This window comes from Microtus oregoni, unplaced genomic scaffold (assembly GCF_018167655.1).
Source record: "Microtus oregoni isolate MIOR12 unplaced genomic scaffold, Mior012 000074F_000, whole genome shotgun sequence".
Classification (NCBI taxonomy): domain Eukaryota; kingdom Metazoa; phylum Chordata; class Mammalia; order Rodentia; family Cricetidae; genus Microtus; species Microtus oregoni.
In genome coordinates, this window is record NW_024543987.1 from 676,322 (window position 1) to 700,882 (window position 24,561).

A 24,561-nucleotide genomic window follows, 5' to 3' on the forward strand; every position below is an offset into this window, starting at 1 on the left:
TGACATACTTTATCCATACATATACACAAAATAATACCGATAGCAACAACAAAATGATGACGTCAAGTCAGAGCCTTCCCTTGTATCTTGTAGTATACAAGTAAATGTGACCAATTCTGGTGCTTCCTCTTCAAACAGTTACAATATAATTGGCCCTCATGGCCATCACATGACTCAACGTCCAGTTCCAACTTCCTCCTGCGGCACTGCATTTTGCCCTCGCACACTCCTCTAAGCAGCCACCATTATCAGGCCAGGATCTAGGCTCACTCTTCCATCTCAGGATCCGCTTCCCCAACCAGCTGGTTAGCGAGTCTCCCCTCCCCCTCGGCATTCAGGAACCAAATGTCAGTCCTCTGAGTGGCAGCATTTTAATAGCTTCTTTCGTAAAAACGGAAATTACCTTTTAAGAATTCATATATGGGTACTGCGTTTACGCCATTGCTCCCCCTCCAACTTCTCCTGTGTCCCCCAAGCACTCTCAAATTCACAACCTCTCCTTCTTCATTTGTTGTTGCCTATATACATTCATGCAGGGATACATAGAAACACACATGTGTATATAAGCAGACAGCCTGCTGAGTCCCTTTCGTGGTTTTCTTATGTACGTGTGTTCAGAGCTGCCCACTGGGACTGGATAACCTAACGGGCTTGCCCCTGGGAAAGACTGAGGCTCTCTCCCCCAGCAGCCATGAGTTGCCTTAGCAGCTTCTTCTCAAACAGATAGGAAGATCGCTGTCCCTCTGATAGTTTTCCTTTTGCTAACTTTTCTCAGCAGAGTGGACACATCTGTCAGGGAGTGTACAATCAAATTATGTTAAAATGGATTCACTATGATACTTCCCTTAACACTCCTCATGGGTTATACTTGAAGGAGTGAGCAAGTCTTTCCACCTCTGCTTCCTGCATGTGTCTGTGCATACTTCAATGTGCAGGCACAGACATGTGGATGCACGTATACATATGTGTATATACATATGCATATACATTGTGAAGTTCTATCCAAGTTAAGGGATTTTTGTTTCGAAAATGGTCTGTTTAAACATCCAGCATTTTATAATTTGATGGACCCACCTTCTGAATGCTAGAAACTGGTTTATAATAACTATTCTCTTAATATTTTTAATTGAAGACTTACACAGAGGGCTATTACAAGAGAAAGAATCCAAAGTTAAAATCTATACATCAGCAATACAAAAAAATCTTAAGGAGAAAGAGATTCCGTTTACAAAAGGCAACAATAACCACAACCTGCTTAAGACTAAGAGTATCAAAAGGAAGCAAGATGCTGCAGGCAGAAGTCTGATTCGTGAATGAAGCCAAGAGCAACTGTTTAGGACTCTGGGGCAGAGATGGTTTTGTCTGCAAGGATTCATTTCCTGCAGTGTTTGGAAAGAAGAGTAGGGGAGAGAAGGTTTCCATTTATAAACTTGCATCTAAAGATAATTTGTGTGATAATATAAAATCCAAAAGCAAAAAAGTTGGGGAAATGTCAATTCTTTCAATATTGCCTTCTTACTTTAATAAGATTAAAAGCAAAATCATAATTTGATTTTTAACTTGATTACATGAATTTATGATAAATCAATAGCAATGATAAAGACTTTGATTGGGATGCACTGGCGTACATGTGCACATCTGGAGGACAAGGGTCAACCTTGTTTTTGTCAGGAAAGGTCTCTCAGCAGCATTGAGGGAACCAACTAGGCTAGACTGATTGCCCAGAGATCCCAGTGGGATCTCCCTATTTCTGCCTCCCCAACACAAGGATTACAGGTACATGCAATCATATGTGGATTTATTTAAACTTGGATTCTGAAGATCAAACTCAGGTCCTCACAAGCCATCTTCCTAGCCCAAGATAAACCATTTTTCCCAAGTGAGGAGTGATAAAAAAAAGATAAAACCCTGCTATGCTATATGTTAAGATGTATTATAAAGCCACCCAATGAACTATTGTGATACAAGAATGTTGAGACCAGTTAATTGCATGACGCTGAAGGTTCCAGGAAATAACACTATGTAAGAAATGAAGTATCAAAAATACATGGGAAGGGCTGTGCTATTCTACAAACGGTCCTGGAAAAGTGCTCATTTCAAATTAACAATCAATTAGTATAGTAAGCCCATATATTGACATTTCTATGCAGATAAGATCTTGAAATTAAAATGTAGTATAAAAATAGCTGAGAATTTACTTAGAGGACTTATCATAGCATCAGTACAAAATCTATATGAGTGCTTCCATACATTAAATGTATAGAAATGTAGTGTTTCTATATATTGAAACAAATGGAAAAACTGAGGTGATAAAACTAGGAAGAAAGATGGGCCAATAGAGAACAAAGGGATAATACGCTATTAAGAAAGAAAAATAGAAAGACCTTTATATAAATAGCAAAGACTACAAGTAAATGACAGAAACAAAAATATTCAAACACTCTGCCAATTAGAAAAATTCAAGCTTAAAACATTACAAAGCATCCCCTGCTTCCGGTGGGGGTGTAGATCACTGTGAGCATCAGGAAATGAATTGAGTAACAATGAATCAAAGCTCTATAGAATGAATGCCCAGTTTTGTGTGGTAATTCAACATCTAAGCATCTTTCCTAAAGAAATCATCTGCGCTGCAGATAAGAACTTATAAGCAAAAACAGTCAATACAGAGTTCGTGACAATGGCAGGAAAAATTGGAAACGTAAACGGGATTCTTGCCTTTCCAACACAGGCTCTCTCCAGGAAGCTTAGAATGCAGAATATAAGAGGTTTGGCTTTTGATTTACAGGCAATCTCATTTTTTCTCTTTCAAGAAATGAACAATAGGAGGCCACAGTCAGTTCTCAGCCCCCCTCAAATCGATTATCTAATATTTAGGTCATCTCTAGCAAAACAGTGTCATTTTGATCCCCTAGACTCACTATCTCCTAGGCAACTGATTGAATAAAAAATATAAAGCCTCCCTGAGAAATACATTACTTTAAAGACTTAAATAAAAGAAATGGCTTACCGTGTCCCTCAGCTGGGGGATGGGAAGTGGCAGTACGGAAAATAAAATAGGCAGAGAGACAGCCAGGAACCACTAAGGAACTACATTTAACACCACTTTATGTGTTGATTTTCTGTTGTAACAGCTTTATAGAGATATTATTTATGTAACATAAAATTTGTCCTTTTCAAGTATATAATTAAATGGGGTTTATATATTCACATGATTATACAGCCAACCCATCAATCTAATTCTGAACCATTTCCATCATCCCCAAATGAAACCTCATGTTTATTAGCAGGTGCTCCCATGCCCATCCCAAGGTCTAGGCAAATATTAATCAGCTTTCTGTCTCTAGGAATCTGTTTGTTTTGGGTAGTTCACATAAATAAAATTAACACGTGATTCCTTCACTCAGCATCGGGTTTTTGAGGTTCATCCATGTCTTTTAGTATGTGCCAGTACTTCATTCATAATGGTAGCCTAATAATATTCCACTGTGTGGATGGAGCAAAGTTCATTCATTCATTCATTTATTCATTCATTCATCAGCTGCTGAACATCTGTGTTGTTTCTGCTTGGAAATTATTATGAATAATGCTGTTCAGAATGATCAACTATAATATATTTATGGACATGTATGTTCTCATTTTTCCTGGGCATCAATTTCTGAATTACATGGAAGCTAGAAGTTTGAGGAACTGCCAAACTATTTTTTTCCAAAATAGCTATACTATTTTATAGTTCCATCAGCAACGTACCAGCTACTCATAATATTCCCTTATAATCCTTTGCATGTCTCTTAAGATTGACAGATATGTCTGCTTCAATTACTCATGTGGAAATTTAAATCTTCTTTCTTGATCACGGTAATTAAATGTTGATCAATTTTGTCAACCATTCCACAGTACCAACCTTTTTTGTATGTTTTCTTTTGTTTGATCTCATATAGCCCAGGCAGCTTTAAACTCAAACTCACTAAATAGCCCAGGAGAAGCCTGAGTCCCTGATCTTCCTGGCTCCACCTACTAAGTGTGAAGATTACAGAGGTGAGCCACCACACCCAGCTAAGAACCAACCCGTGCTTGGCTGATTTTTATAGTTTTTTCCTAGTCTCTATTTCCTTTCTTTCCACTGTAACCCTTGCTCTTCTTTCCACCTGTTCACTGTGGTTTTCTCTCCTGCCTCTTTAAGGTACAGAGTTAGGTTGCTTACGAAAGATGCCTTCTTTATAAACATAGGCAATTCGTTTTTATGTTATTTTCATTTTGTTCATTTCAAAGTATTTTAGAATTTGTGAATTCTTCGACTTATTGGTTATTCAGAAATATTCTGTTTAATTTCCATTGGTTTGTGAATTTCCCCAAATTTCCTTCTGTTGTTGATTTACAATTTAATTCCATTGTGGTCAGACAACATGCCTGGTATGATCTGATTTTTATCAAGTTTATTGAGATTTCTTTTACAGTCACGCATCTGGTCCATCCTGGAGAATGTGCCATGAGCATCTGATCACTGGCTGCTTTGTGGAAACAACACTATAATACTATTTTCCATAAATCTCGAATTTCTTCCCAACATTCTCAGAGTCTTACTAGCAGTTTATCACGTTTATTAATGACTATCTACTGAGTGATTGCATCTGAGTTCATGGCCTCTCCTTACCCCAATACCTATTCATATTCTATCTATCTATCTCCCCACTATGTGTGTGTGTGTGTGTATATGTGTTTGTGTTTTAATGTGAGTTCATATGGAGTTCATGTACATAGAGGCCAGAGGACCTCAAGTATATCTCTCAGGTCCCAGTCACCTTGTTTTGGAAAGAGGCCGGGAATGCTCACCCACATGGAACTTTTCCGGTAGACTCAGCTAGCTAGTCAACAAGCGCCAGGGTTTCACCTCTCTCTGTTTCTCCAGCACTAGTATTAAAAGTGCATGCCATCATCCCAAGCTGTTTTACATGGGTTCTGGGGCTTGAAATCAGTTCCTTGTGCTTGCAAGACAAATGCATTATTGACTGAACTATCTCTGCAGCCCAACACCTATTCTCTTCCCTTATTTTTAATGCTCAAAATTGTCTAGGGAATTAACAAAGAGTAGTATCTTTGTTTTAATGATGGGAAAATGGGAAAGCAGATTAAGTGTGTAACCTGTCTCCAGTTCCACAGACACTGCAGGTACCACAAGAATGGAGTGGGGGGGGGGAGCTCCCAAAGCCACTCTGCAACAAGGCCCAGCTGCTGCTAGACTCATTCAGGTCTGCAGAAAAAGCATAAATGAAAGATACAGGCCAGGCCCACCCACTCCACCCTTGCCCATGTTCTTTCTCATGCGCAGGAGCACGCGAGGGAAGCTGCTGGCTGCTCTCTTACTTTTTCTGATGGCATCAATAAGGGCAGTCCACCTGGCACTACAGCTTGCGGGTTAGGAACACGGGACATGAAATGTCTTCAGTTTGCACAACTGTCTCAAGGCTTCCCAAGAACAAAACCCCAAGAGTCCAAAGACCAAACCGAGGCTGCAAAGGGAATCAAGGAGCTAGGTGATGACTAGGCTGTGGGGACCAGTCAGGAAACAGAAGAAGACATCCCAACTCCAGAACCTACTGACACTAGCTGTTGTCCCCACACAAGACAACAAATGTACCAGCACGTACATACAGCCTACCCCTCCCTATTCACTTCTCCCTGATTTGCTCACTCTTCTTCCAGAAGAAAAGGCTCTGTGGAAAGGAGGCCTCTATACAGAGCTTAACAAAAATCAGTTTTCCAGATCTAAAGGGTAGCCTTTGGGGTCCCCCAGGCAGAGGCACTCTGTGTACTTGCCTATTAACATCAGCATGTGTGTCTGTAGATCAACAACCTCCCATCGCCTTAGTAACTGTTCGACTTCAGAACTCTAAAAGGCAGCTCATGTGGGCTTTCCTCAGACAGTCACATGTTCATTTATTCTGAATTCAAAATGGCAGCCTCTTCCACAGCTATGTGGAGACTGAACACTCAGGGGAAATCCACGACTTTCTTTCCACTGAAGCAAAGTAGGAAAGCCATGAGCTATACAGCCAGTGTGAGCCTGACTGATTATCCAAACCACCCTGGACTTTAGCTCGATGCTGATGCTGGTCTTGAGGAAGCTGGAATGACCAAGCTCACAGATCATGAGGTCAGGCCTTTCTCAATGCAATTTCCATGCCAAAGCCCAGTCTATGGACACCCTCTCAGACACAAGGACCCCAGGAATTAATGGGGGACTGGGGAGAGATTCCTTTCAGCTTGACACTTGCAAAACTCAAACACTGAGTTCCTAGCTTCACATCCCGAGACTGTCCTCCAAGTGACATCTAACTCCGGTTTCAAGGCCACCAGATTTAGAAGTGTGGCCAACCACTCCTCTCTTCTCCACTCCGACCTAAAAGTCGCTAGGTCTTGGCTTGAAGGCCCTTAGCAAAGCCCTTGCCCTGCATGTGGGAGTCAGCACATCTCGAAGTGGAGTCCCAGCTAGGAATCAGCAAAACGACCGCAGACCACAGGCCAGCTGAGCCGATGGAATATGTTCATGTGTCTGTCAGCCCCTAACAGGGTGTTACCCTACAGCTGAACTACAGTCAGAGCGGTAACTTCCTCCCCCTCTTTGCACAGCTATCTCATCTCATGCCTCCCCTGTGAAGCATTTCCTAGGGCTGAAACGCTACACAGCACAGACTGGAAATGCCAGCCTTGTTTCTCTCTGAATATACCATACTTGTTGCGAGGTTGTTTCCCTAGCAGATGGAAGTACACAACAGCACTACATTTTATAACACAGCTGCTCTCTCTCTGTCTCTCTCTCTGTCTCTCTCTCTCTCTCTCTCTCTCTCTCTCTCTCTGTGTGTGTGTGTGTGTGTGTGTTTGCATGTCAGGGCACATGTGTGCATATGTATAGGAGGCTATAGGTCAACGTCAAGTATTATCCTGTATCACCTCTCCACCTTGTTTGTTTGTTTGTTTGTCTGTTTGTTTGTTTGTTTCAGACAGGGTCTTACTGGCTGGTCTGGAACTCTTGGCTGGCCAGAAACTCACTATGTAAACCAAGTGAACCTCAAACTAATACAGATTCACCTGCCTCTGCCCCAGGAGTCCTAGGATTAAAGGCAGGGGCTACCACATTCAACTCTACCTTGCTTTTGAAACAGCATCGAGCTCCCTGATTCAGCTAGACTGACCGGCCAGCAAGCCCCAGAAACCCCTCTGTCTCCAGCACTGGCATCACAGGCATGTACCACCATGCCCCGCTGTGACACGGGTGCTAGGAATCCACACTCTGGTCCTCATACCTCTATGGCAAGCAGTTCACTAACTGAACCATATTTCCAGCCATAGCACAGTTTATTCAGATAACATGAGTACTCAGGGCTAGGAAAACTAAGGAAACTAAGAACCCTATACGATGATACGATGTAATATAAACCAGGCCTGTCCTCAGAGCACAGTGGAACTGTCAACTACAAAGTCAATAAAATGTTTTCTCTATATGAACTGCCATGGCTGTGGTGTCTCTTCACAGTAATAGAAGCCCCAAACTATGACAGCTGGGAACTCTAAATGCACTCTCCCACGGGAGGTCTTATAACTGGAGATTGAGTTCCCAGACTAATCCATGGGCACAGCTGAAATACTGCACATCAGCAATTTTATTAATAAAACTAAAAAAAAAAACATGAGACTTAATAGCAGATATTTCAACTTATCAAAATAATCATGGCCAGTAACGTCCCACGTTAGGAAGATCCAAAGCAGGCAAGCAGAGGCTGTACACACAACGCACCGACACCACGAGTCAGCAGAGACAGCTGGCCTTGCATGTTCATCACCTGCTGGCAACTGAAAACAACGCAAGCAATAAAAAATATTGCTCCTTGGAGGAAACGCAGGTTCAACAGGATGTGAAGAAGTAATTAAGAGGACTTGGAGCTAGGAGGAGAAGACTTTGGTTCACCTCCAGGGATTTCAGCACGATTCTTTGCTTTGTCCAAATTAATATCTACATCTAAACTCATGCCAACAGGTGTCTGTGTTTTTGAATAGTTATCAACAAGAGTTGGGTGCCATGGCTCAAGCCTGTAATGCCAGCCCTTGGAAGGTTGAGGGAGGAGGATTGTCATAGATTTGAATCTTGCCTGAGCCACACAGTAAATTCTAGGCCAGCTTGAAACACAATTTGAGACCTTGTTTCAAAACAAAATTTATCAAAAATCCTGATCAGCATATAATGCATAAAGCTGTCATATATATGTGTGTGTATAAATACACATAAACATATATATTTGACACTCTCTAGACCATACTGGCCTCAAACTCAGAGATCTGCCTTTCTCTGCTTCCCAAGTGCGGGGACTAAAGGGGTGTGCCACCACTGCCTGGATATATATAATTCTTAATAGAAAAAAATCTTAGTTAGTGGGGGTATCACAGGTAGAACAAGAATCATGAACCAGATTCTATGAGTTCAATTATCAATTTTTGGACAGGAAAGCAGGGGGTTGAAGGGAATGTTTGCAGACGGTGAGAAGCTGGGGGTCTGAGGTGGAAAAAAATGAGAACAGAGTCAAGGGAACCAAAGGCACCCTTTAAAGGTGAACAAGATGAGAAGTTTCCTAGAAAAGCCACCAGGTGGCGCCACGACTTCAAACCCATGTCAAATATTTTCTAGGGACTGCCTTGGGTGGACAAGCCAGCATGAGAGTGGTGGGATATTGTTACTCTATGGAGTGTTAATGCATTGGGGACAGGACACGGGGGCTAAAAGAGAACATATGATAGAAAAAAAATCAAAGTAACGCTTTGTCATTGACTTTCACAGAAAAAAAGCATAGAAGATGTGTAATAACAACAGCCTTCCACAAAGCTTCTCCCTATCCTTTCCCCAGCTGTACCCCTAAGCTGGACTTGTAGTACTGCTCAATAATAAATGAGCAAGGGCAACTCATTCTCTACCATTAACCTAACCCAGGCTCCCATAAAAGCATCCCAGAAAGACGGCCAGGGCCAGTAGTTAAAAGGTATCAGAATGGAGGCCTCTGGGAAAAACTGCAAATGCACACAGATACATACGCAGATGTGCATATTCTGAAATGACTCTCTTTCCTTCTCCCTCACTTCCAAGCTCTCCCTTCCCCTGGGAAGATCAGTTTTGGTGGTAACCAATATCTTTCACACGATACTTATGCCTGCTGTTGACACTTCTAGCAGCCCATAGACGCAAGCTCTCAAGGGAAAATCAACAGTAGATTGAAATACTCCAAGGGCAGTCTGACCCGAAATGCTATATTTTCAGATACCTGGTTAGCCACGGGGAAATTCACATTTGAGAGGAAAAAGCCTCGTTCCTACCAGCAAAGCCCCAGGTTCTGCGTAGACCACAATAACACATCATAGGAGCTAAATGACTTACTCTGTCTGCCTCTGTTTTGTTTCGTTGTTTCCCAAAGCTGAGGGCAGAAGCCAGCTTTAAGCACTCAACCACTGGCTAAATCCCCAAATTCACATTTTCTTTATTAAAGATGTACTTTTTGTATTCTCTGCTTGCAGATAATTTCCAATAAAGAACCCAAGACCTTCAAGATCTATGCCACCAATCAAGCAGGCATGATGATGATACATGCTTGCAATCCAAGCTCTCAGACGGCTAAGACAAAGGGATCTTGGCTGAATTGGAGTCAAACCTGTCTCAAAGAACATTTCTGCACGCCCCTGAGCCTCTGAGCCACGGTGTGCCTTCCATGCCAGTGTGTGCATACTTAACACATATGCACATACACTAGCCCTCACCCAAAGTCTCATGAGTTTGTCCAATGAATACCTTGGTGTATTAGTTCAGGCAACCACGATAAATGATAAAGAAATAGCAAAGGTGACAGGGGAGAGTGCTCACTTGACCAGATCTGTTTAGGGACCAGAAGGATCACTGCTGATACATGGGAAAGAAGGATGCACATTGGTTCAGTTTGCTGGCGAGCTCCAGGTAGTAGTAGTCCCAAATGGAGAGCACTTCTGTGTGGCAAATATGAGGCCTACATTAACGTGAAGGGCATGCAAGCACCACCCATCCGCATGCAAATGGACCCTGAAGGTTTCCATGCTGATTTCTAAAGCAACAGTGTGTCACCAGAGGCAGAGCATTGATTGTCCTTCCATTAAGGAAGGCTTCTGAGTGCAATCTGGCAGGAAGATGCAATGTATCCGAACAGAACCCACAGAGCAATGTTCTATAAAGTCAGAGCCATGTAACGGTTCAGGGAGCAACACTGCCCCCATCCTAACCAGAATCTTGTGTGAGACAGATGCTCTCCCTCACAGCATCAGAGCTAGACCTGTTACCAGTAACATCTCTAAAACTGTCAGCTCGTTCAGCACTTCTCTCTGGAAGGGGCACTGAAGTGCAAAAGCATCACCTTAAATAAAGATGGGGAGAGGCAGTGTATCTTTCAGAAGGCAGATGCCAGAGTAGCAGAGCGGCTTAAAAAGATGATTATAAAATACAGTTTGTATCAGGATAGCATAACAGTAACAGTAGTAATAGCAAAGAATAAGAGATGCACAAAATACAGTAGACACTTACCAAACACTGAATTCATGATAAACTGGAAATAGAAACAAGGACACATAAAGCCAACCAGAAACCCACCAAGTGGCTTCACATTAAGAATGTCAAAAGTAAATCAGAGATATACCCACACCTTGTTCTTTTTTAAAAAAAGATGGAGGGAATGCACAGGGCTTTCTCAATGGTTTCCATGTGGCACACAGCCCAAGGGGCCCACAGGCAGGGCTGCCTGCTGGTTTTCCAGGCTTTGCAGCAGCAGCAGCAGCAGCAGCAGCAGCAGCAGTAGGCACTGGACCGAGTGCATAGTTGGTATGCAATAAATACATAGTGCAATAAACTCTATAGTTCTAGAGTGTTCACTGGTGCTCCCCCAAAAAGTAAAAAAGGAACAATGTCCAATCATAAGCAGCAGGAGGCAGGGATTCTGAGGCAGTTTTCCCACCTGGCCTGCTAATGATGGAAGCCAGAACCCTGGCATAAATCTGAGTCTTTACCCAGGCCAGTGAAGAATCGACTATAGCCTACATATACCATCCGTCACATGGACAGAGCTAAATAGGAATTCCTTCTACAGATGAAACCAAATTGATTTTTATTTTGATTTGAATTGAAGTAGAAAAGAGCATTCAGATGGGCAAAACCAACTGATCATCTTTAAGAACACATTTGCTAGTAACTGTTCAAACTTCTAATTTATTCAATTTTGCTTCTCAACTCATGTTTCTGAACATTAAAAAAAAAACAATTCCCTTTACCCCTTCATGTTCCAATTTAGGAGGGTCCATCATTCTTCCGTATGGATTCAACAGAAAAGAAATCACCAAGTAAGAAGTCACTTTCAACTAGCTTTGTCTGAGCCAAAAGTTGTGCTCTGTGACCAGAGGTAGGTGTACCTCCCTGACATTGCCATGCCCCAAATGGGCAGCTGATGGCTCTCAAGCTAGCTGGGGTGGTTGGCTTTCTCCTGGAACTTCAGCTGAACCTTTCTTCTCAAACAATAGACCGGAGTATTCATTCCTGTCCCTCCTTAGAGACTCTGAATGTCACACTGAGGCTAACCATGTGCTGACATTCATGGTCTGTGCTCCTGCCCTGTTCTTGGAGTTATGAAGAACTTCCTTCAGACCCCAAGTTCTTCTGCCCTTATGCAGGGAAAGACAGGCTTATTTCAGATGGCCAGGTACTAAAGCCTGTCGGTCAGCTATTGCCACAAAGTGAGGTAGGTCGCAGACTGCTGGGACAGCTGGATATAATTGGGGAGACTTCTTGAGCTCAGGCCCCAGTGACATGGCTCAAGTTCAGAGTCCCAGCCAGAATAGAATGGACTCTTTCTTCATTAAACCAATTCCAGGCCTGAATCAAATGACAAGGCCCACATAGAAAGAAAAGAGCCCTCCCATCTTTGACTAAGTTGACGGGAATTTGTGTTTTCTGCTAAATTCTCACAGGGTTCGAGATTCATATACCTGAAGAAAGATCCAACATTAGCAAATCAAAATAGACTTCCAAATCCTAAAAGCAAGTTCCTCCCTTAGTCATAGCTATAAAGATACTGACAGCCCAAAATCATCCTGAAGGTTGGAAGGACAAAGCTGGATAGAAACAAGAGGGGAGGGGGAAAACTCTAATAACTCGAAAAATTACAGAACTGTTTAGGAGGAACTAGAATGACCTCCCACAGATTTTGTTTCTGATCTTTGTTTTAAGGGGAAAGGGTGGGTTTTTTTTTCATTGATTTTGGGTGGGAAAGAATTGTAGCTTTTGAGATCAGTACAATGAACTATTTATCTGGCCTGAGAAGGCCAGTCAGTCTCCAGCACACGCACTGATTATTATAGGGAGGGGAAAAATAGTGTTAGTCTTAATGGGGTGGGGGAGGCACCCATCCTGGGGCACCCATCCTGGGGCACAATGCTTCCCTTCAGCTGGGAACTGATGTTTGGCCCAGGTGACCCAGGAGGTCAGTGTAAAGCCTGGAGCAGAATGGAAATGGGCTGTTATGGGCTTCACAGTTACAGGATGCCTTTGCCTGTTCAAGTCTCTCAGTTCCTGGCATTTAGCATGTAAAAACTCCAACTACAAAAGCCTGGTCTTAATCTGGCTGAAGGCCTAAGGTAGAAGACTTGAAACAGCCAAGTAAACTACCCCGTGAAATTAATTTTTCTAGTGAAAAAGAAATTCAAGGCCAGGGTTTCAGATCTAAAGAAACAATCATCTGAAAAGTTCTGTTCTTTAGGTGACTTCAAGTTCTCAGGTAATTTCACTGAAGCCATGCACGTAATTACCTTCATTCCTTGCCTTAATTAATTCCTTCTCTTCTGAAATTAATTAAGTCTCTTATTGACTTTATAAAGTAGCAGGGCTGACCAGACAGACCTTGCTTGCTCGTGGTCACTGTGTATGGAACAGCAGGAACCCGACGTGAGACGAGCCATATGAAGGAGATAGCTCCCAGAAGCCAGAAACAAGACTCACTGGGGTCCAGCTCTTAAATCCAAAGTCCAAGTCTTCCCTGGACTTGGGGAATCTCTGTGCAAGAATGGAGAGCTGCGCATGTCAGCTTAGGCCAGACATGGTGCCATGCTGGCCGGCACTTGGGAGTGTGAGGCAAGAGGAGTCAATGTTCGAGACTAGCTAGGGCTAAGTTGAAGGCCAGTCTGAACTATGTGGGACTCTGTCTCCAAAGATAATTTTTTTTTAAAGAATTCAGGAAGCATTTAGCAAAGATTAGTTTTACGGTAACATAAGCTAAAATCTTAAAATGGGAAAGCCCCAATTTTTGATACAATGAGATTTCAAAGAAGAAGAAGGAAAAGAAAATCCTATAGCTGCTAACCAACTTGGGCCACTAGCCAGTATTTCATGTGAATAATTCAAAATAGGAAATGGAACCCAGAGCAGCTGGAAGGGGCAGGAGAAGAGGCAGGAAGGAAGAGAGACACAAAGCCAATGTTACCAGAACTAGGATCAATGGGCAGTTTATTGGACAAATTCTCATGCTGTCTAAATTTTATGAAAGATTAGCTGTTCTTCCCTGTGGTTATGTAAACTTGCCTCTTTTTTCCCCTTGTTAATGGAACCCTTTGCTAATACATTTCTTCCTGCTGGTTTTGAACAGCTCTCAATTCCCTTTTAAGGACATAATAAGCCCAGGAAAAGAGGGCAGCTGAAGTCTGACTTCATATGGACATGCTCAGCCCACTGTGGGCCCTGGTTGACCCAAGGTCAGGCAGTGCTAACAGTACCGAGTGTGCCCACCATTCAGCACTGAGGAGGGTCCTCTCTGGAATCTTTACATTATTCAAAAAGCAGTTCTGGTCAGGGCAGATGGTGAATGGAGTAGTTTTAATAAGCTCAGACCTAAAGTGACTTAGGTCTCAAAAGAAGGCAAACAAGACAGTGATTGGAAGGTTTCTGGGCTAGATGATGCACTGTTATACCTTTGAACAGTCTTCCCTATAAATACAGTTGAGGCAGGGTTTGTGTTGGGGAGCCAGGCACTTAGAGAGGTAGATGCTAATAGATTTTCTTTTCATTCAAAGGAGAGTGCAGGCAGACACTCTCAGGCCAGCCTGAACCTTACTGTTCTCTACACTCGCCTTTCACTCACACAAATAGGCAAGAAAGTCGAAACTAAACCCACTGATAAATCATTACTCAACTTTCCTTTGAAAACATTTTATTAGTTCTTTTTACTACAAACTTACTAGGGGTGTGTGTGTGTGTGTGTGTGTGTGTGTGTGTGTGTGTACACAATTTATACTAAAAACCAGAAAAACAAACTCCTCGACTTTTCAGCAATGTTCAGTTTGACATCATGCATACAAGGGTCTCCAGATGTACCCATGTGCGGGGAGAAAGGTTCCCCCCCTCCTTTGCCATACCTCGCTTATTGGTTCTTAAAATGCTTTCAGAAGACAGCAAAGCATTTCCACTGGCTATATCGAGCATGGGCTTCTCTGGAGCTTTATTGGCGAGAGGGTCTTTCTTCATATCCTTCTTTATTTCCTGTGAGGAAATAGAAAAGGAAGGGAGTATTTAGAGTTTGAAGTTTTGGTGTGCCCCTTCATCCCTATGGAAATGAACCATAATAATGCCACATAAGCACAACACAATATTTGACAAAAACCATTGTCTGAATTTGTGTAATTTACTTCTTCTGTTTGTTAAGGAAACACCTAGGCCTATAAAGTGGAACAGTGCCCAGTATAGGAAGGTAACCTTATATGACCGGGGCCATTCCACGTGACCATCAAGAGAATGGTGGAAATGTAAGCACCACCATATAACTCTAAATTACGGTTTCTTTTACATGTTTCCACTATGACAAGCCCCAGCCAAGCATATGCCCCACTTCAAAAGCCTTGATTTCTATTCTTCTCAACAAAAGTTTAGAAAAACTACATCTGTGAATCACCAGTATGCTCATCATTATACCAAACTCAAAAGATGATTTAAATACATTTGTAGTTCTCAAGTTCCTCTAGATTTATAATTCTTGACAAAAAAAAAAAGGATAAGAGCTAAATGACAGGCAAAAAGAATGCCTATCATTTTAGGTCAGCAAACTCCAGCCCATCATGCTAGTTTGTAAATAAAATTTCATTAGCGCACAAACTGCATTCATGTGTCCTTTGTATGGCTAGTGGTATGCGGCTCCAATGCCAGAGATGAGGAGATGTTACAGAAAGGAAGCCTGAAACGTCCAACCTAGTATAATAAATGTTTGCTGCCCTTCATCTAGGTGGACTTCTACCCAAACTCATTTAAGACCTGGCTCTTGGGGGCAGCAAGATGGTTCCGTGGATGAAGGAACTTGCTAAATGACCTGAAGTCAATTCCTGGGGCCAAGACGGTGAAAGGAGAAAGGAGATTCTAGAAAGCTGTCCTCTGACCTCCATATAATCAATCAATCAATCAATCGGTGCCATTTTAAAGATCTGGATCTTGGGGTTGAGGCAAAGGCTCAATGAGTAAGAGTTGCTTTCTGTGCAAACATGGAAACCTGAGCTAGACTCCCCAGCACCCACGTAAAAAGCCTGCTGTTATCGCATGTGTACCAGTAACTCCAGCAATGGCAGGGGTTGGGGCAGAGACAGGACAATCGCAGGGGCTTGCTGGCCACCAGCCTAGCACCAGGTTGGATGAGAGATCCTCTATCAATGGTTCTTAACCTTCCTCATGCTGTGATCCTTTCATACAGTTCCTCGTGTTGTGATAACCTACAACCATAACATCATTTCATTGTCCCTTCACAACCGCAATTGTGTTTTTCTGAATTGTAATATAAATACTGATAAGCAGGACATTGTATATTTGGGGTATTTGATATGTGACCTCCCAAACGGGTTGCAGCCCACAGGTTGAGAACCACCACCTATATCAAAGGACTAAGACAAAATGATAGAGCAGGACACCAGCGTCCTCTTCTGGTCTCCACATTTAACATGCGCATACACGCGCATATACACGCACAAACACGCAAACACACACACACACACACACACACACACAGAGACCTAAATCTTTTAAACCCAGTGTATGATTTAGTCACAGGCTTAATGCTCCTAACATAAAACATGAACTGCTCCAAAAGCAAAACCTTTTGAGCACTGACAATCATGCTACGAGTGAAAATTTCCACGCCTGAGCCCATGGGATAGATTACAGAGACAGCAGAGGTGCCCTGAAAATGGCGCCTAAAATGATTCTCAGCCTATGTGTATGTGTGAAACAAGTTAGCTTTGTGTTTAGTTTTGAAATTTCACTGTAAAATATCTCGTTAGGTAAATGCGAAAACCTCCCCTCCATCCCCAAAACTGAAATGGTTCTAGTCGCAAACACATTGGATAAGGAATGCTCAATATTACTTTATATTGCTTTAATAACTTAGATAATTCTTTGTAAAATTATTAATAACCAAAAATGATACTAATGGTCACACAAATACAGGTCTATACACAGGAACTCTTCCAAAGGCAGCAGTCATTTCTATGCTTGTCTAAGCCCTTGATCACACCAACTTAGGTACAAAACCAAAGCTTAGAGAGCCAGGCCTGAAGCCTGAATGGCAGGAAGGACTCACAGATAAGGCATTGTATGCTTTGAAAACAACAGGGTAAGAAATGGAGGTTCGTCCCCTCTACAAAATGAGTCAGAAGGCCGTGGTGGAAAGAAAGCAACAAATGCTTGTCAAAACACTGCCTCCGCCCCTAGGCCAATCACTAGCTTTCTTCACAACAGCCTCCTCTCTGTTGCTCCTTAACCAGGGCCTCACCGGAAACCAGCAACTGGGCTGGGGCCTTGCTAGGCTGAGAGTTTCAGCTATCTCTGAGCCCACACCAGCAGAGGTAGGTCTGCATATCACACAAAGCTGCGTGTGTGTGTGTGTGTGTGTGTGTGTGTGTGTGTGTGTGTGTGTACAGGGACACCCACCTCATCAGCCCCAACACCTGCTACAACAGCAGTTGCTGGGGCTTCCTGTAGCCTCACAGGCAGATGGCTTCAGGGGACAATCTGCAAACACTGTCTGCCTAAGCTACATGATGGCTGCCAGCCGGCTATGGCTCTTGAAGACACGAGAAGAAGCCACCAAATGCACTTGTTTCTCTTAATGGTGGCTAACAACAGCCATCTACCTTTGCCAGGGAGTGATCCCAAGACATTCAGTGGACTATGACGGTGACATGGCCACTCACCATCAACGCCACATATTCAGGATGAGCTGAAAAGGAGGACGAAGGTGGCGATGCTAAAATGCTCAGTAGAAGGTTCTGTTGCTGTCCCAGAAGCACGCAGAACAGAGAGATAGCACCAGAAGCTTGCCTAGACTCACCGCATTCCTTTGTCATGCCCACACCTCTGTGACTGTTCACATTTGACTAAAGTTCTTTAGTGGGTTCTTAGGTAGAAGAAACTCACTTTTGCCAGGAAAAAAAAAAGAAACCTGGGTACATGACAAGGCAGTGAACTCTGCTAGGTCCTCAGCTGAACAATGCCTTGGCTCGGTGTAGCCATGGAAGGCCAGTGCCTTCCTCCAACCCCCTCTTCTCATGAGGGAGGAGAGCTATCCTATTTGGCACACCATCATCGGTCCGCTTACCCGGACTGGAAAAGTCAGCATTTGTCTCCTACCTAACCAGGCTCCCAGTCTGGCTTGACCACTTCCTCTCTCTGTTTCTCTCTATTCTTCCTCTATTGTCTTGAAAAATGACAAAAAACAAAAGCCTTGGACATTTCTCCAAAGAAAAAGTACAAGTGGCCAATAAATTTATGACAAAATGCTCCTTCGTTAGTCATTAGGGAAATGGAAATCAAATCCACAGTGAGATGCCCCTTCATATGACTAAGACATCTTGAATTGAAGTGGGGAGGGAAAGACTGAGAGAAGGATAAGGAGAGGGAGGGAGAGAGGGAGGGAGGAAGGAGGGGAAGGGAGGGGAGGGAGGGAGGGAGGGAGGGAGGGAGGGAGGGAGGGAGGGAGGGAGGGAGGGAGGGAGGGAGGGAGGGAACAGGAACTGCTAAGGATACAGATTTGGAGCAAATGGAGCCCTTCTGTATGGCTGGAGAAAATGTAAAATAGTGGAAGGCAGTTAAATAAAGAACAACACCATGGGACCGAGAAATTCTACTCTTAGGGACAGGCTCAAAAGAACTGAAAGCAGAGATGCAGACAGACAGGCACGGGCCAGTGCTTACCACATTATTTATAAGAGCCAACATAAGGGAGAACTCAAGGGCCATGAACAGGTAAATGGATAAACAGACTGCTGTACAGCGATAAAATGAACTAGTACTCAGCCTTAAAAATGAAGTTCTGCTACACAGCGCAACACAGAGGAGCCTGGAAAACACGTTAAGTGAAATACACCAGACACAAAAGTAAAAATATATGATTTCACTTCTATGAGGTCTAAAATAGGCAAATTCAGGAACTAGGTTAGAGGTTACCTAGGAGTAGGGACAGGAAATGGGGAGTTATTTAATACTCATAGAGGTCCTGCTGCTGACTTTGAGAGTAGTGTTGACTCTTATACGGTACCGTAGATGTTCTGCCACCACCAGCTGTATACTGAAAGTTAAAATAACAGATTTGATAAGACTGTACAATGTGCCAAAGCCCACCCTAAGAGCATACCTGGTTAGCAGTGTCTTAGCTGTAGACAAGCCTCACTCACAGAAGACTACCCCAAGAGACCTAACAAGTGAGCAGAATGGGCACCCCAGCCCACTAGCTTCAGGGCTCATCTCTCCGCTCCACTGCTCTGAGCTCCGCCTCAATTACAATATCTACCTCCAGTCTCTCCCCTCCCAGTTTAGTCTCTACAGCCTCACCAGGGTATTTCTAAAATAAATGTCTCCTGTGTCGTCCTTCTTTTGAAATCTAGAGTTCCTTCCAAAAGACCACAGGCCTAACTTTTTCATTCAAAAACTTTGCAATCACAGCTAGCTGTCGGTCTCCATGACTGTTTCTAGCTAGAAATACCTGCCATGCATGCTGGCCCCATGGCACCAATTACCACACAAATGCAAGTTAGCCAATACCATACCTGCATGGAATTCGGACATCACAGGTGCCCAGCAGGATGCTCTAAAAACAGATGATGAAGGTCCCAGCAAACAACTTGACATTTGAAAAGTACTTTCACATATATGTTTCCATTTGCCCCTCCTGAGATAGTCAGGATGCAAGAGTGGACCAAAGCACTAAAGTATAAAGAAGCAGAGTCACCCAGGGACATGGCCAGATCAGCCCCGACTCCTCTGGCCTCCCCCAAAGAGCCAGTGCCTTGACTTAGAGAGTGCACTTGAAGCTTTTTGCCTGAGGCTCCAGAGGTGACCAAAGCCTCTCTGAATGCTTAAAGGATTCGCTGTACCTCTACCTACAAAAGCAAGATTAGCTAGGCTCAAATCTATGGAGTCCTTTATCATGCACATGAAAGCCCTCCTTCCTGTGGAGGAGGGTGCTCTTGGCACTAAAGCAATGCCTGCCTGCCTGCCAGATGGAGCCGCCACACCTGGAGCTCTCCGAGGTTCTGAGCCAAGTATGCAGGACTCTGGATTGTCCCCAGACTGGGTATTCATAGTCCCCCATCCTCAGTCTCAGTTTTGTGACAATTAAGGCCACTTGTTAAAATGCTAGGTATTACTATCTCAGAGGTAGAGGCTGCATCCTGGTGCAAAACTGTGAGCTACAAAGGCTTGTAGGAATTTATACACACATGCCATCATGTGTAAATTAGCCATGACAGTACCACTTAAATATAGTACAAGAGGTAGGGGCTATCCTGCAAACCTTAGATGGCAAAAGAAGCCTAGATTCTCTTCACCTCAAATCTGGTGCCTTAACAATGGAAATACGACGTGCACAGCAAAGCCAAAATCATCAATAAGATAGCAACACTGCAAGGATGTTTGAGCTGTGCCTCTGAGAGAAGGAAAGGAAGAACTCCCCACATTATCACTGTTCCCCAGAGGCACTGGATTGTGCAGAGCCAAAATAGCTGACCCATATTCAGAAGATAAACAGCCCCAACCATGTTAATGTAGTAAGAATCTTTTCTGTGTCATATTTAGGGGCCTGCAGAAAGCAACCTTGCTGAACCAACACATAATCTGTATGCAACTGGGTGCTAAATTAGAATGAATATTCTGCTTTCCAATCAGTGGAACTGCCTGGATGTGGCCAGCTGCCTAGCTGGCTCTCCTCTTCTCTCCCGTCCATTACACGGGACCCAGGGCTCAGGGTTATTACTGGCTTGACTCTTTAAACTACTTGCTTAGTCTGCAACCAAAATACTACACGGGACCAACCAAAGGCAAATCTGAGGGGACTTTCTTCCTTCTCATCCTTTTCATTCTCTCCTTAAGTTTTCTACCATCCATGAGAGGGAAGGGCACAGGCTTCATGGGAAACAAAGAGAATGAACTCTTTGAGCCAGAAAGTTAGAAGTAGTCCTGGCATCACTGAATAGGGGCGTGACCTTGGGAGCAATGCTTCAAATCTCTAAGCAGCCCTTTTGTCATCAGTAAAAGAAATACAGTGCTAGATGTGTCATCACAGAGGTACCTTCAGGAAAATTAATGCATTGAGGACTATTGTGCAAAATATTATTTGCTACCATTATTAAATAGTTAAGTGCTATTTTCAAAACCACACCAGGGCTAGGAAGATGGCCCGGTGAGTAAGAATACTTACTCTACAAGCTTGAGGACCTGAATTCCAATCTCCAGCACTAACATAAGAAGTCAGTGTGGGGGCTGGAGAGATGGCTCAGCGGTTAAGAGCACTGACTGCTCTTCCAGAGGACTCGGGTTCGATTCCCAGCACCCACATGGCAGCTCACAACTGTCTGAAAATGCAGTTCCATGAGATCTGACACCTTCACACCAACAAACATAATAAAGTTAAGTAAATAAATTAAAAAAAAGTTTAAAAAAAAGTCAGTGTGGCCACATGAGCCTGGAAGCCAAGAGTGGGGGCAGGGTGCGCAGGAAACTGGACAATTGCTGGGGTTTGCTGTTCACCAACCTAGCTCCAGATTCCGTGAATGATCTTGTCTCAAGAGCATAAGACAGAGTAATACAGCAGGACACGCAACATCTTCTCTGTACCCCACCCACATCACAGATGTGTGCATTCACACACATGGGCATGCATATACACACACACAACTTATACACAATATCACAAACAAACCTCACAGTAATAATGCCGAGTACAAGAAGCCAGACACAAAGGATTTTATGCTGTAGTAATTCATTAAAGTCCACCAGCAGGCCAAACCAATTACTGGGGAGAGACATTAAAACAGCGGTCACATTTGGGGAGGTTCCCATGAAGAGTGGAGCCAAGCAAGTGCAGCCTGTTGGGAGGATGAAAAGGTGCTATCATTTGGTCTGGGTGACAGGTACACGGGCATGTGAATACTAAACAATTCATCAAACTGCACTTCTAAAGCCTCTTTCCTTTAGGTTATTTCAATTAAAAAGAACAACATGAGCACTCAAACCAGAAGAAGATAACCTTTAATTCTAAATGGGCTAATATTTTGTCTTCGAAGACCAGAAACATGACAAGTAAGTACTTGGATATTTTAATGCACGTCTCAGGTAGTACAAAGCTTTCTGAGATGAACATTAAGCTAACGGATGGTCACACTAAGCCAGATGCAGCATATTGAGCGGGTGAGCCAAGACGTGTCTCATCTTATTCACACAGCTGGTTGAATGGATCCTTACTCTCCACCCCAGCTGCTGTCCTTCTAGCTTGCAACATTTCCTTCTCTGGTCGCCAATAATACATGCAAACAGAGCAAGATGGTGTCATAGACACGAGGGGGCGCTCAGGAGCTCATCATCCCTCTAACCTGTTCAGAATGTGTGTGCTGGGACTTCTCTTTGGCATAGGAGGGCTACACAGGGTTGGGCAGGGTCCCCAAGGCTCAGAGTTGAGAGAAAATGAGGGAAACTGGCATCATTGGTCACCTTCCCTTCAATTTTGTGTATTTCTTTCTGAAGGAAAAGCTTCCCTTGGATTCAGGCATGGCAGTGGGATCAGAGCTGCATGCACCACCCCCAACACACACTGCTCGAGTTCATAGAAACCCACTTTTCAAAATTACCCTTTGCTTGGAGAGCAGAGGAAATCACTAAAACAAATCATTACACAACGCACTGACTGAGAGAGGTGTAAATGGATAGAGAATCCTAACAATGGCACCCTGCTCCTCAACACGTGGCTCTTTCTCCTCCACATCGAAGTCTGCACAGCAGCCGCCCTGCCACTATGTTCCTTACATGCAGAGACTGCTTTCCCAGCATCTGGCTTCCTCATAAAATTCTGGCTGTCCCACAACACCTGAGGAGACATAGCAAGGACTGAGAGTAAAAGTAATAGTAATAGGACAGGGAAAAGTAATAGGACAGGGAAAGATTTAGCTGGATGGGATAGAGTCTGTTTAGAGAGGGGGAGAGTTAAAAGAAAATACTTATTTTAGCAAACCCACAAGATAATTCACAGGTTTCATGAGGGAAATATATATGTGCATACTCATGTACCTAGACACATACATAAGTAAATATAACAAGATATGGGTTTTTGATAGGACAGGATGGTGGGCACATTAGTATTTGGTATTTGTTAGAAACATTTTGACATTGCCCCTAAAAATTACATAATGAAATCATGTTGATGTCTCATACCACTCAAACGACTTTCTCATATTTACAAAATATGCTGCCACTCAGAAAAGGACTTTGACATGTAATTATAAATGCACCAATTTCATTTTCAGCTTAATGCTCACAAGCAAAGAAGTTTCAATTTAGCAAGACAGCTACTGCCATGTTACTATGTCAATCTTCAACGGGGTGAAGATTGCGATATCATGACCTTACAGTATTATCTCCCAGGAATTAACCTTGGCAGGAAAATGACAAGAGCACAAGAGGCTCTTGACCTGCAGGATGAGAACGGACGTCAGAAAAAGCACAGAAAGTGCTAGATCCTGGACAAAGATGTGAAGAGATAATGTTGTTCCAAGATGTACAATACAACTTCCTTTGTGACAGCTGGTATCTTTATGCTTGTCCAAACCCTGCCAAACATATAGGATGATTACCACAGTATCAAACAATATCAATACCAACCAGGTGTTTGGAGATGTTACAGAAGGTTCTTAATATATAATTGTCAAATTAATAGCCAACTAGCTATAGTATTATGGGTATAACAACCATCCACAGATGGTGGAAATGGCTAAGTTTATCTTCAAACCTGAGAAAATATGTGATCTACATCATCTCCACTGAGACGTAACTAGAATTCACTGAAGCATCCATCCATCCTCTGTGCAGATTTTTACTTAAGTGTAATAACAATAAAATGAAGAAAAAATTCACATAGTGGCTCCCTTTTTTTATTTTTTATTTTTTTGGTTTTTCGAGACAGGGTTTCTCTGTGGCTTTGGAGCCTGTCCTGGAACTAGCTCTTGTAGACCAGGCTGGTCTCGAACTCACAGAGATCCACCTGCCTCTGCCTCCCGAGTGCTGGGATCAAAGGCGTGCGCCACCACTGCCTGGCAATGATAATTTTTTTCCCTTCAACTATGACCATGAACTCATTCATCGTTAAAAACACATCTTAAATCCACTAAAGGAGAACATAAAGAGAATGGTTTTATAATCTCAGATGGGAAAAGGCAATTGGACAGTCTGACACAGAATCCAGATTCTGCCCCCCACCACAAAAAAAAAAAATAGGGCAGAAAACTATAAACACAGCAAAAGCAAAATCAGAAAGTTCATCAACTAAGGCAAAAGGAAAACTAGGGACATGTGACCTGTTACATAAAGAAAACTCCTTCTACAAAGCAGTAGCAAAAAGAACAATAATCCAAATAGTAAAGGACAGCTCACAGAGCAGGGAACAAGTGACTCGAACGTATCAAAAGATGCTTAATGGCACTCGTAAGAGAAATGTAGATGGCCCCGCAATGCATCAGCAAGGTGTGAACAGTGCTCGGTGCCCAGCAGGACTCACTACTGTTCTTGTTACTTTCTCATGTACACAAGTATAGCATCTACGTACCGTACCGTATTACAATAACGCTTACCCATGTCCTTACACTAGCGCCCGCCACTCTCAGGTCAGGACACCAGCTCTGTCCGCACAGCATGCACCTCAGTGATTACCACACAGCTGGTATTCGCTCAGAGCACTGGGGACTTGGGAAAGTGCATTATAAAACTCCCCAGAAGTTGACAGTCTAGACAAGGATAGACACAATTTTAATAACAATGGGTTATTTTTATCAGCTAGGCACCAACCGAAAGATTGACAATAGCATGTTGGCAGGAGTACAGAAGAGGATCATCTCTCATACTTTTCAATGAGAACATAAATTGGTATATAAATAAGTCACCAGAACTTCTGTGGGAAGCAATGTGGCAATTATCTAGCAAAAAAATATCTAAATACCAATGTCTTT

The 24,561-nt window shown here is 43.1% G+C and overlaps 1 protein-coding gene across 10 annotated transcripts in view; it reads right to left on the reverse strand.

Moving 5' to 3' along the window:
• Sh3kbp1 (SH3 domain containing kinase binding protein 1) overlaps positions 1-24,561 on the reverse strand; it is a 317,007-nt gene that overhangs the window by 175,942 nt on the left and 116,504 nt on the right. For 9 of the 10 annotated variants that reach the window (XM_041642315.1, XM_041642313.1, XM_041642317.1 and 6 more), the window contains one exon: positions 14,455-14,578. In XM_041642315.1, the coding sequence (XP_041498249.1) occupies positions 14,455-14,578 (124 nt within the window). Of the gene's footprint in view, positions 1-9,898; positions 9,984-14,454; positions 14,579-24,561 lie in introns of those variants that run through there. The other variant, XM_041642316.1, reaches the window with a different exon arrangement.